At 49.7% G+C, this 12,372-nt stretch overlaps 1 protein-coding gene and 1 non-coding gene across 4 annotated transcripts in view; both read left to right on the plus strand.

Annotated features, from left to right (window-relative positions):
* LOC119112090 (CUGBP Elav-like family member 3-A) overlaps positions 1 to 12,372 on the plus strand; it is a 167,842-nt gene that overhangs the window by 129,974 nt on the left and 25,496 nt on the right. For 2 of the 3 annotated variants that reach the window (XR_005095680.1, XM_037236092.1), the window contains exon 5: positions 5,747 to 5,875. Coding sequence is in view for 2 of the 3 variants with exons in the window: in XM_037236092.1 (XP_037091987.1) it covers positions 5,747 to 5,875 (129 nt within the window). In the remaining variant the exon portion in view is untranslated. The remainder of the gene's footprint in view (positions 1 to 5,746; positions 5,876 to 12,372) is intronic. The other variant, XM_037236094.1, reaches the window with a different exon arrangement.
* Positions 11,242 to 11,323, plus strand: TRNAS-CGA (transfer RNA serine (anticodon CGA)). The gene has a single exon. It is a non-coding gene; the product is annotated as a tRNA-Ser (tRNA).

Genomic DNA, 12,372 nt, shown 5'->3' on the forward strand with positions numbered 1-12,372 from the left:
ACCCTTTTGCAATAAGCATTGTTCCACTTGTGGATTTAGTACGGTTTGTCGTTAATGAAGATTCTCATTTCGACGTTTCCAGCATTGTAGATTGTGTAGCAGTCTGCAGATTTCGATTATGTAGCTCTCTGTAGGAGTGTTTTTCCAATGGAACTTCTAAACTGGGCCGCAATATCCCGTGTCGTAACCAGGAGCTTCAGTGAGGCGCCCACATTAAGTTAAATATGCGGCTAATGGCTAATTATTATGGCTAACCAGCCCAGCAAAGACCATTTTTAGGATACAAATCACGGTGATAGCAGTACCTCCGTTCCAAATCTGGTGATCCGCTATAAACTGCAGCCGTCCCCAATGCCCATGGCACAGCACTCGTACGGTTGCGTCGACAGCCGTCATCGCCCGTCTTCCGATGGATGACGTCATGGGTAGACGTGTTTAATTCGTCTTTGGAGCGCTCGGCGGTTAATCTTGGCATGAAACGTAAACAGCTGGCTGGTCGGGGTTCTGCCTGGAAGGCGTACGCAGCATGGGCCTGCGAGCGTACGGGAGGGCGCTGTTTTCGCAATGTGCCTGGCGGAAATGGGGCTGATATCGGTTCAGTAACTTGCACAGATGTTTATAGCATTGTTGAAAGGTTTTCCTTTAGGCACCTAGTAAGCAAGTTGAAATTTGAATGATAAAACTAGCTTTACAGCAAGTACAGTATTATTGGTATTCATGATAGTCTCGTATATGCAGAATCAAGCTTTCCTGCTTATCTTATTTGTTTGGTTCTATGCTTGAAGATTGGACCAAAACAGCAGTGATACGTACATTGATAGGTACGACCTCCATGCCCAATGTGTGTAGGTATATTTATTCTTGTGTCGTGGGAGCTTGGCATCTCCTTATGATCTGATACTGCCATTGTTGCGATCTCTCCCCTCCCCCAAACAAAAAGTTGAGTCCAAAGCACCAGAAAAATCGCTTAATACTATAACCGCATAGGCTTCTGCCTTTGAGAAAAATCGCATTTCGCTCGCTCCCGACAAGTCTGCCAAACCTCGCCCTTGGACTCCTGCTCTCTACCGAAATCGTACCGGATACTGCTGTCTCACCCGTCCCACTCGGTGCATCTCTCCTGTCCATTCTCCGCCCATCGGCGTCCATGTCTCTGCCCAGCGGCGACTCCCAGTCAACTCTCCCGGGTGCCGGGCATCAAAGTGGAACTGCCGCCGCTTCGAGCGGTGCGGCTCGGAGTAGCCCGCCGCCATTATTGATGATATGTCAGTGAAATGACTGGCCTGGTTCAAATTTGCATCCGACAGCATGACAGACGGACGGCGACGCCAGCCGGGTGGAGGATAATAAAATAGCAGCTGCGTGCGGCTCCGCTAAGCGGGATTCGAAGCGGCTTTCCCCTGCGTTCGCTGCGGACGCCGACTTGCTGTTTAATAGAGATGTCACTGGACATATTGGAAGGGGCACGGTTGGAAAATGGCGAAGCGTTGTGGGATAGAGGAACGAGGGCCGATGGTCGAGAGAGTGGGGTGAGAAAGAAAGTGTAGACAAGGGTCTATGAGTGAGTGGCAATATTAGCATGAGGGTAGCAAGTTTTGCCTACCTTCTCGCCGATTTTAAAAACACTTATTCAATGTTTCTACAAAAGAGAAACAAGACTAACGGGCCAACCTAAGAGGCAAGCGCACTGCATCACGCATGTGACGTTAACACCAAACACTGCCACATTTCCAACAACCTCAAAGGCAGATCATCTGGTACCTCAGGTACCTAAGGGGATCACCAGCAGATCACCTGGGGTACAAAGGGGGCGAAAAAATAATAAACGAGGCGTATCAAACCACAGACAATCGTCTGGCGCTCGAGCGTTCGGCGTAGTCGAAAAAGTCTCTGGCCATCACTGACGCGGCTTGTTTCATCCCAATCTTGTTATTTGCCCTCCGTTGTTGCTGACTCATCTGCCTCACGCTAATCTTCTTGGTTTTGCTGGCCAGTGACGTCTCTCAGTGTTTTGCTTCAATCAATGGCTGTTTTTCAAGTGCGTGGTATATGAAACCTAAGCTTTTAAGTGTGTTACGTTCTCAGTGAACGTGTTTTTTGCTCTTGCGCTTTGGCGGCAAGGAATAATTTAAGAAATCTAAGAAATAATCTAAGTAATAATCTCAAAAATCTTGCGGTGCAGTCAGGTTGCATTCATATATTATCACGGAGGCCACGGTGACGCTACACACGAACGGGAAGATTGTGGTAGCTATCGAATCCTTAGAATGTAAGTTAGATATGAAACTTTTACAGAAACTTTAGGTCCCTAACCATCATTGGGTTCAGCACGTGCGCTTTTCCGACCGTTCTGCAACTGAGTGACGGTGTCGTTAAGTAGACAAATAACCACACACTTCGACATCACACTTCGACATCAACTGAAGGCTGTATGACCTTAGCTGTCTGAACAGAACCCAATTGGCATACATTGCGGACAGCTGGTGACCGCGGACCTCGTTACAGTCTGAGGCGAAGTTGGTACATCAGCCTGGTGACCGCGGACCTCGTTACAGTCTGAGGCGACGTCGGTACATCAGCCTGGTGACCGCGGACCTCGTTACAGTCTGAGGCGATGTCGGTACATCAGCCTGGTGACCGCGGACCTCGTTACAGTCTGAGGCGATGTCGGTACATCAGCCTGGTGACCGCGGACCTCGTTACGGTCTGAGGCGATGTCGGTACATCAGCCTGGTGACTGCGGACCTCGTTACAGTCTGAGGCGATGTCGGTACATTAGCTGTCGGATGGCACGTCGACAGCAGTCGTGTGAACTAAATGTATGGATCATTTCCTCAGTGATGCTTGATGATCTGCGAAAGATCATAGCAATGGTGATTCGAAGCTGTGAATTTAGGGAAGCGCGAAGGGGATCAGCATATGATTTCCACGCCGGTTTTTGAATAGTTTCTTGCCATGCAAGCCCTAGTTCTGGTGCCGCTTTTTGCGAAGTTGGCGGGTGGCCTTCCCCTTGTCATTTGCCGCCCCTGCAAGCGGCAGAATGTATGCATGGGCTCATGTGGCTGATAGTCGATACCAGCAAAATTTCAAAATGTCTTCTGCGGACCACCGACCTTCACTGACCTTCTACTCAGCCTGAGCTCTTTGCTTTCCAACACCTTGCGGCTATTGACGTGGCTGTCCTGATGCTACATGTGAACTGGACACCTGCGCCCGGGCGGTTTTTGATGTTGCCGCGGACCTGTCTCGCCCGCCTCCATTAACGTCCCCGCTCTGCCTGTCCCTTACGCCTGTCCCAATCCCTGTCTCTGTCCCTGACGCCGTTCCGGCTCCCCTCCCCTTGATGACGTCATCCCGCGCACAGGCAGGCCCGCATCGCCAGTGCGACGCGCTCGCCGTTATCTCGCCACCCGGGTCTGTTCCCGACGGCGCGCCGACATGCCCCCGGGCGTCCTCAGGCGACCGAGAGGCCTCTCGAGCGCAGGAGTGGCGCCACCGTCAGCTGCCGGGCCCGCGCCGACCCACGCCCCGGCTCGGGGCCCCTTGGCGTCGGGGCCGCGCCCTGGAGCGGCCGGCCGCTCACGGCCCGCCAAACTGCTGGCGAGGCGCAACCAAATGCAATCAGGGACACCATATTCAGCAGATGGGACGGTGGACTACCGGGCAACAGCCTCAAGGCGAGGGGGCAGTCGGAGACGACAGCGGAGATAGGCTGGGGAGAGAGAGAGAGCGAGGGAAGACGGCGGGTGAGAAAGGGAGAGGAGGGGAAAGTGATAGAGAAGGGAGAAATATGAGAGGGAAGCTTATGGTCTTAGAGAGGGGGTTAACGACGAAAGGAACAGAATGAGCAAGGAAACATTGAACTAATGAAGAAGTGGGCGCGTGAGTCAGTCAGTCAGTCAGTCAGTCAGTCAGTCAGTCAGTCAGTCAGTCAGTCAGTCAGTCAGTCAGTCAGTCAGTCAGTCAGTCAGTCAGTCAGTCAGCCAGTCAGTCAGTCAGTCATCAGTCAATTAGTCAGTCAGCCCGTCAGTCAGTCAGTCAGTCAGTCGGTCAGTCAGTCGGTCAGTCAGTCAGTCAGTCAGTCAGTCAGTCAGTCAGTCAGTCAGTCAGTCAGTCAGTCAGTCAGTCAGTCAGTCAGTCAGTCAGTAGGTGTCAAAACGTGTTTGAATGGGTCGGAAGCTGTTATTTATGCACCCTGAATGAATTTTTCACTTTGTACCTCAATGTCCCTCACATTAAATGGAACATTTGGAGTCCCAAAAAAGGCCATGAAAACCAATTTCCCAAATAAGTGGGGACGAAAGTCGCCAGACATTAACTTTTTGGCTAGTTTCCGCGAATGGCCGCGGCTCACGCCACGTGCACATATCTGCACCATCGGCATCGCGCCACGCATGGTTCCATCCACGCGCTCCCACATTTGGTCGCGCCATTTTCCATCGACCTGGCGCCATTCTCGCCCGGTCCCCACTATACAGCAGTCGGGTCCTTTGCCGCGCTATCTAATCTAAATCAATAATGCACCTTGATGTTGGCTTGGGCTAAATATACGCCCTGTTTCTGCGGCCGCTTGTGATCAACAGCTGTTCCGCACGCGAACTTTTGCCCGTAGAGCAGGAGCCGCGAGTGTGACGCCGCTCGCCGGCGCCATCAAAGTTGGCCCATCGCGGCGGTGCCGAGGTGGTGACACCGTCCGGACCTGCTATCGACGCCACGCCGACCACTACTTTCATCTCGGTAACGGACGCCAACGAGCCTCTGAGGAAGCATAACGGCGCCTGCGACGCCCCTCCCCGCGCGGGGAAGTCGAAAGTCGGCCGCGACGGGAAGGGAGGAGGCGGGGAGGCGGGGAGGAGGCGGCTCTGGGCTGGGAGCAGAAGGGCGGTGTGGGCTTGGACGCCCTGTGCTGGGAGCGGAAGAAGCGTGATCTGGGGCGATGGACAGCCGTGTGAGCTGAGCGTCGGGGGAGTCGTGTCCCCGCCGGCACAGCTCCGATCGAGCTGATGAGTCAAAGTTCCATGCCGGAGCGCAGATGCCCTGAGCGAGGGAGGCTGAGAAGTGCCGGTTGAGTGTCGTGTGGAGGGCCAGGAGAAACAGAGGGGTCTTGTTAGGACTCGGGCCGAAGTGTCCTGAGCTGCAACTTGAAGTGACTCACATAGGGCTGAGCTGGATATGCTCGTAAGAGTCACTTTGGGACAATGCTCTCCACCGGGACAGAGATATCTGAACTGGACGTGCTGGCGCTTAGGTGGTGTTCGGCTTTGCGAGCATGAAAGTGGGAAAATTGATTCTGCCAAACTGGTATATCTACATCTCTGCCTACATCATCATCATCTACATTATGAACGAAGCGGATTAGAGGCGTAATATGGACAAGGTAAACCTTAGCATGAATAGAATGAATGCCAAACATGCTTTATGTGAAGCAACGAACCATTACATTGAAAATTTCAGCATATGTCTTTATACTTTATGCAATATCGTGGTCTGCATCAACTGTTTGCGTAGTCATCATCTCGTCTAAAACGCCAAGCATAAAGGTGACTAGGGTTTTCGCTGATAGCAACCTACTAGCGCCAAGCCCTGCACCTTGCCACAAACGGCTTCTCCGTTTCGGTCCCGGACTGAATAGGATGCTACAAACATTGGTGTCAACCGCCACCATTCACATGAGTCTCATCCGTGTGGGCCAGTTTGTCACATCCCTCACCTGGCTGGTGCTTTAACGCAGCGCCCTTTGTTTCAGAAGACCGGAAACTCTTTATTGGTATGCTGAGTAAGCAGCAGACCGAAGAGGACGTCAAGCAGCTGTTCCAGCCCTACGGTCTGATCGAGGAGTGCACTATACTGCGCGGAACCGACGGTGTTAGCAAAGGTCAGTGCCCTGCGGCTAACGGGCTAGTGGACGGCGACGAGACGCTGCCGCCGCACCCCAGCGCCCTCCTCAGGCGTACCGCCTCGACCTTCGCTCCTGATAACCCTCCAGCGTCGAGCCAGCACCAGCGAAACTTCACCCTCCGGAAATTTTTCCCTCCTCTGGTGACGTTTGGTTGCGGTTTATTGCGTTTTCAGATAGATACGATGGCACCTCGGGGATATGACTGCTTGCACGCTCGGTCCTGGTTACGCAGTGAGCCGCCCTGTTCGCGCGAGAGGAGCCTCCCCCTGCTGCGTTATTGACGCTTGCCAGCACGGCTCGCGGCAGCCCGCAGCCCGAGGCTCCAATGTCAGCTATTTCTCACCGAAATTAAGTGAAATCAATCATCTTGGCAGGCCTAATAACATTGAGGATTACAGCGGGGAAGAAAGGGACGACATAATTGAATTGTAATGATGTGTGCCATTCAAATGTTAAGCGATGTATATATGTTGGTGGTGGTCAGATATATGACGTTTAACCGTGTCGTGTGGTCGGACAGATCATGTTTCACTCATGAGCCGCGTTTCAAATGTTTCCTGCTCCGAAATGGCGTCTGGATAAATGATTCAAGCTACCAAAAATCCACACTCCGCCTCGAAATGTTTATTTGACCGCCAAAAATTCCACTGAGCAGGTTTGCGCAGAAAACGGCATCTGGTTTCCATGATCTTTTACTGTCATACTTTTAGTGAATGATTGCGCAGCGTGTCAAGTGTTAAAATTTACGTCATCGGTGCATACTTCATTCAAACATGGTGGTTTATCCAAACTGAAGACAGTCGCAGCCTTGGTATTGATGTTGGCTGATGGTAAACTGTAATGGTTTTTAATGCTTAAAAGCCAACTGCACATGTGCCAAAATGTGTTTCAACCAGCGTTGAAATCCGACGGTATCGTCTCTTCCGACGTTGGTTGGGCCGAGACCAATTATCCCAACTTTTCAAGATGTACGTTTGGCTTGCAGATCACAAAGTCTGGGACCTGAGATCGTGGAATTTGAGTGAACACGTTTTGACATTGACGGAAATGCAGGCACTCGAAGTAATACTCTGGCCTCCGAGACCCTTTAGGCAACAAAACTGCATTGTGCTTTTGGCATAACAGGATGGGCAGATTATAACCCTGCATGAATCTGACTCGAACTAGTTGGGTTATCGATGTAAATGCTTAATTATTGCTTGCACCCATGGCGACAGTTTCAGTTGGGACTGGCAATCATTTGTCAAATACGACTAGGACTATTTTTGCTTCCGCGTTTTTCCGCTCATTTTTTGAATATGTTTGTGTGATCTCGCTTCGTTTCACGAGTTGTCGCTGCTTTTTTATCCGTAAGTGTGGTGCCTTTCTGTGAAGGTATTAACACAAAGACTTCTGTGTGTCACTGAGAAAATTGGATGGGCTATCCTCGCTACTTGATCGTGGCTACTGGTCACAAAATCGAGGCAATGGTGTCATGTACAAGCGAACAAAGACCAGATAACCTCTTTCGTCTCCAACATCGCCCACGTTTCAGAATCCGAGCATTAAAAATGTAAAAAGTGAAAAATTAGACGTTCACCAAAAATTAAATCATGCACACCATACGGTGTAAAAAGCATGCAGTGAAAAACTCTATGCTGTCAATAAATACCATCCCTAATCTATGTTATAAATAACACCAAATCCACCATCTGGATTTTGGAGTTCAAAATCCAGTCGGGCTCAACTTTATTGCTTCACTGACATGGGCGGAACAATCACAGCCGGGTTTAAATAAACACGCGTTTGATGGCACGTTTTCATCGGGGTTGTTTTCGTGTCTCGCCATAGTAGGCATGCCGACCTTTGAGCAAAATATTAAGAACTGCCTTCGCGCCTGAAGCCTGTTGCTGGCGAGAAGCGCGATGTAGTTAACAAACTCCAGCACCCAGCTAATTAATTTCCTAGCGATAATGAAGCCAACAAACACAAAAAACCAGGTATTCTGAGGCGGCGATGAAGGGCCCAACGAAACCAATTTGTCTGCATTCCAGACAAGAAAAGACGTAGAAGAAGACATCTGCAGAATAAAGCACGGAGTTACCTAGGAAGGAAAGGAAATTCCCGCGCTGTCCGGACAGCTTTTTAACACCCGGCGTGATATCCAGATCGACAGTACGGGACAGGACAATGCTTAATCCTACCACTATATGGGGATTTTTGTTTCAATATTTTTTGGGCCCCACTTTGACTCTCCTGATTTGTCGATGTTTGCGGGCCCAATTGTGCTTTTCTATGGCTCAAAATAACCACCGGCGTAAACAGTCTTTTCGCGTGCACATTTTTATAGAACATGTCAAGGGCGCACTCGAGAAGAATAAAATGGGGTAAAATCTCATCATAATATTGATATTGATGTATGAAAATGACACGTTAGATTGCAAGCGAGATTTAAGTACGGGTGTCGCTCGTTCTCAGACACACGTACGCACGTAGGACACGGTCCCTTTGGCGCATGTTACCGCTGAAAAGGAAGAAAACAAATGTCACGCCCGTTCGTGGTTGGATTTTAAATATAGGCAAGTTGTAGGGCACCCTACGCTCATTGTCTGACACCGCATCTGTACATGCAGCTTTGCTATTTTTGGACAAAAGTTGTTACATGTGTGGGTTGGATTATTGATGCTTGTCAATAACACAGACGAATGTGGAAACGCTACTGGTATGCATTAATGATTGATTCACAATTATTCGCTGCGTTGCTCCTGGATATGCCTCTGATGGTTCACATACGTTATACAGACGCCTTGATGCAAAGGAAGATATATGATGGCCCGCCCAGCCAGGCAACGGCCGGCCATACTCAAACCACAGCGCACTACACATGCGCGGGGAAGAGTCTGCGATTTGTCCCAAGATGCCCCTCATAAATATTTACTAAAGTAGTGTGCAGCTCTCTGAAAATACTTTTTGACAACAGGGTTGGGTTTCTGGCTAACCTCACAGGAATGAGATTAACCATGTAAACATGATTCAATCGTATAGTACAAGGCAAATCACTCAGCAAAACCAAAGCCGGTGTCCCCTCCAAACCGCAAAATGAGCTTGACGACTTAAAGGTATCTCGATGTCGATTCGATATCTCGATATCGACAAGCGATGTCAGTTCAATTATTGCCGGTAACTTTGAACCCAAAGTATTTATCCGCGTAATTGATAACGTTTAAAAATACAGGGCAACGTACTTAGGCAATCGTCATATTTTGCGTTTCAAACTCATATGTAGAAGTTTTAGTTTAACGCCAAATTTCCGTGGACGATGAATTCTACCGTTCCTTCAGAAAAGGTAAACTTTTATGACACCGCAAGTGATGCAGCAGCATGCCGAGGCAGCGTCCACCAACACACATTGCTCCTGGACAACACCCTTACTAATCCGCGGCATAAAGACGAGGATGGCTTGCCTTAGGGGCTTCGTGCCACACGTTACGCTCTTCACTGATTGTAACCTGCCATTTTCCCCCATGGTGTGACGCATTTTTTCACATTTCAGCATCACGCTGGAACAGCGCACAAATCAAAATGTGCATGTGCAACACGCTAAAACGGCACCCTGCCAGGTCTTGACGCAATTCATTGCACTGTGCCGAGACTCATGCATGCAACACGCCAACATGCATGATCTGAGGCTGCCGCATTGATGAGCACAACGGAAGAGCCTATGCGCTCTGCATAGGGACTCAGGTCCCATACGACCTTTAGCCAGCTGAAGGCCACAGTTATTTCCCCGCGAGGCTGGCCGGAGTGGTCGTCTGGCGCCTAGAGTGTGACACACTGCCTCGGGGCCCACGGCTCCGGGTGCGGGCCTCAGGCCAGCCGACTGCGCTGGCAAGTCATGAGCCAAACAGAGCCATAAAGGCCAGCCTCATCAGTTTCCGTTTCAGCTCTCGTAAAGTTCTGAGAGGTAATCTCGCTGGCCCTTCTCGCAAATTTAAATATCCGGGTCGGCTGCAGAGGCGCCTCAAGTGTCCCAGGCGGCGCAGGCTCCCCTCCAAGAGCTGGCGCGGCGTGCAGGTTCGGGGTATGGGCCCTTTGAGTTGTTTGAAGACCAGAGAGACTGAAGCCTTCAAGGATACGAAGAAAAGTGAGCGCTGCTGAATCAGGATGTACGGTCATGTTTGGTTTGTTTTCGGTTCGCGGCACAACCTTGGGATCGACGCCTTATGGGGTACCTCTACTGCGCCTGTTCGACGAAGATTTGCCCCGGTCACGTGTCACAAGTCGTGAATAGCGAATTTAGAGCACAATATTTTTAAAAGTGCGGTTAAGCGCCAGTGGAAATCCAATGCAGTGCTAACGGTAGTAATATCCACTGTCAAGGAGCGACCAGGGGTGTGGTCACGCCCTGTATAACAAGCAATATGCACGGGCTGTGATGCCGAAGACGTCACACTTGAAACATTACCAATGCGTAAAAGCGCGAAACATTTTTTGAACAAGGAATACCCATCGTATTACCACAAAAGTTTCAAGCAGCGTGAGGGACCTGTGCGTTCTTGGCGGCATCTCTTGGCTGCACGGACCTCACATCATATTCAAGCGGCGTGAGGGACCTGTGCGTTCTTGACGGCATCTCTTGGCTGCATCTCTTGGCTGCATCTCTTGGCTGCATCTCTTGGCTGCGTCTCTTGGCTGCATCTCTTGGCTGCATCTCTTGGCTGCATCTCTTGGACCTCACATCATAGGTACTGTCTGGACCAATGGTGTTTCGCAAAGATGGCGTGAATGAGTCCAGGTCCCGTGGCGTGCATGGACAGGTAAACATTATTTCGGTGACCTTCAGTGGCAATGACTTCTTCAAATGAAACCATTCCTGCAGCAGGACAAAGGTGAAGGCCGTGAAGCCATTCGTTGCCTCAGAATATGGAAGGGAGATATACCTGCTCGAGCTATATTTCTGTGGGACTGATGGGGATGACAATCGGCATTTCAGTATTCATAAACAAGTACATAACAGTGGTTGTTTCCGGTGCAAAGGGAGTAAAATTAGATGGGAAAGCCTCTAAAACAAACCGCATGATTTTGAAGCTAACTTATCCTTATTCGGTGCGATAACAATCCCGATATAGATACATGTGATATGGAAATATGTGTAAATTGCCTTGTCTGAGTTGTGCGCAAATAAATGGGGGCTAGCCGTCGAAGTTGATGACGCAGCCACTTCTAGATAAACAGTGCCTAATTCATAGTTTGGCGGCAGGCCGATGAATGGCATTGGTTTTCGCAACAGCGAAATCCGCAAATTTGTACCGGGACACGTAACGGCTTTGTACCAAAATATCGCAAAACGGTGAACACGTGTGGCAGTCGTGGCCGAGTGGTTAAGGCGTTGGACTCGAAATCCAATGGGGTCTCCCCGCACAGGTTCGAATCCTGTCGGCTGCGAGGATTTTAGTAGGATAATGGTAGAGAGGTTGGCACTATCGGCCCCCACGTGGGGGAGGGGAGGAGGCGTTTACAAATCCCGGTAGAGGTGTACCGAAAAGCAGCATCATGATTTCCGTTTCTTCGTGTAAAAACTACAGATCCAGCGATTATGGAGAACTTCTTAGGACTCATGACGGATCTCCGCAGTCTAGATAAATAACCACATAAAACAGATTGTACGGTGTAGCCGCATCCAACTTCAGTCAGCCTCGTGCATCCACAAGGCACAAGTCAGCCACACAGCCCAGTAGTCCCCACAGTCGCTGGTGTGATTGTCTGTTCTTTGCTGAGTCGAAATGTCCTGATTTCCTTTCGCTATGATTCGTCATCGCCGTGATAGGTGCTGCCGGCCCCGCCCGTCACTTGGTAACTTTTGGTAATTTTTGAATTTCGCGTTTCCCATGTTAAGCCAATGGGGCACTTTCATATTGCCTACGCACCACACGTGACGGCAATCGCGGTCGTATTTTACTAAGATGTACTGGACCTTCAAACGTGCTGAGTTGATGTCCTTTGAAAATTGCAAAACGCACGAATCTTCATTATAAGATTCACACGCGCTCGGGTGGGGGTCACTTTGATCCCCAAAGTTTTTCCTGGAATGATTTCCGAACAGTGCGACTTAGTCGCATCAAAGTTTTTTAGCTGTAGAAACTGAACGGCTGGTCGTTTGGTGTCTAAAAGTTTTATGCACCTTGTAAGGTCACTGACCTACGGCAGGTCAAAGTCAGTCAATCGATTCAGCGAAGACAACTTCTATGGAATCGTTCAATCTGATGCAACAAAAGAGTGTACGACGAAGTCACACATCTATGTGATAGTTTCCTAGGCAACACGACTGTTTATTTAACAAACTTCATTGATCCAGGGCCAGGTATGGGGTCAGACTAAAGTCGAAACCCACCAGTTTTATTATCCAGAGGTTGTTGTTTGAGGTATTTTCTAGTGCTTGTTTTGAATATACTGATAGCAAGAACCGCATTATGCATCTTCCATGGACTTCTTAA

This window comes from Pollicipes pollicipes, unplaced genomic scaffold (genome assembly GCF_011947565.3).
Source record: "Pollicipes pollicipes isolate AB1234 unplaced genomic scaffold, Ppol_2.1 Scaffold_7261;HRSCAF=8764_pilon_pilon_pilon, whole genome shotgun sequence".
Classification (NCBI taxonomy): Eukaryota; Metazoa; Arthropoda; class Thecostraca; order Pollicipedomorpha; family Pollicipedidae; genus Pollicipes; species Pollicipes pollicipes.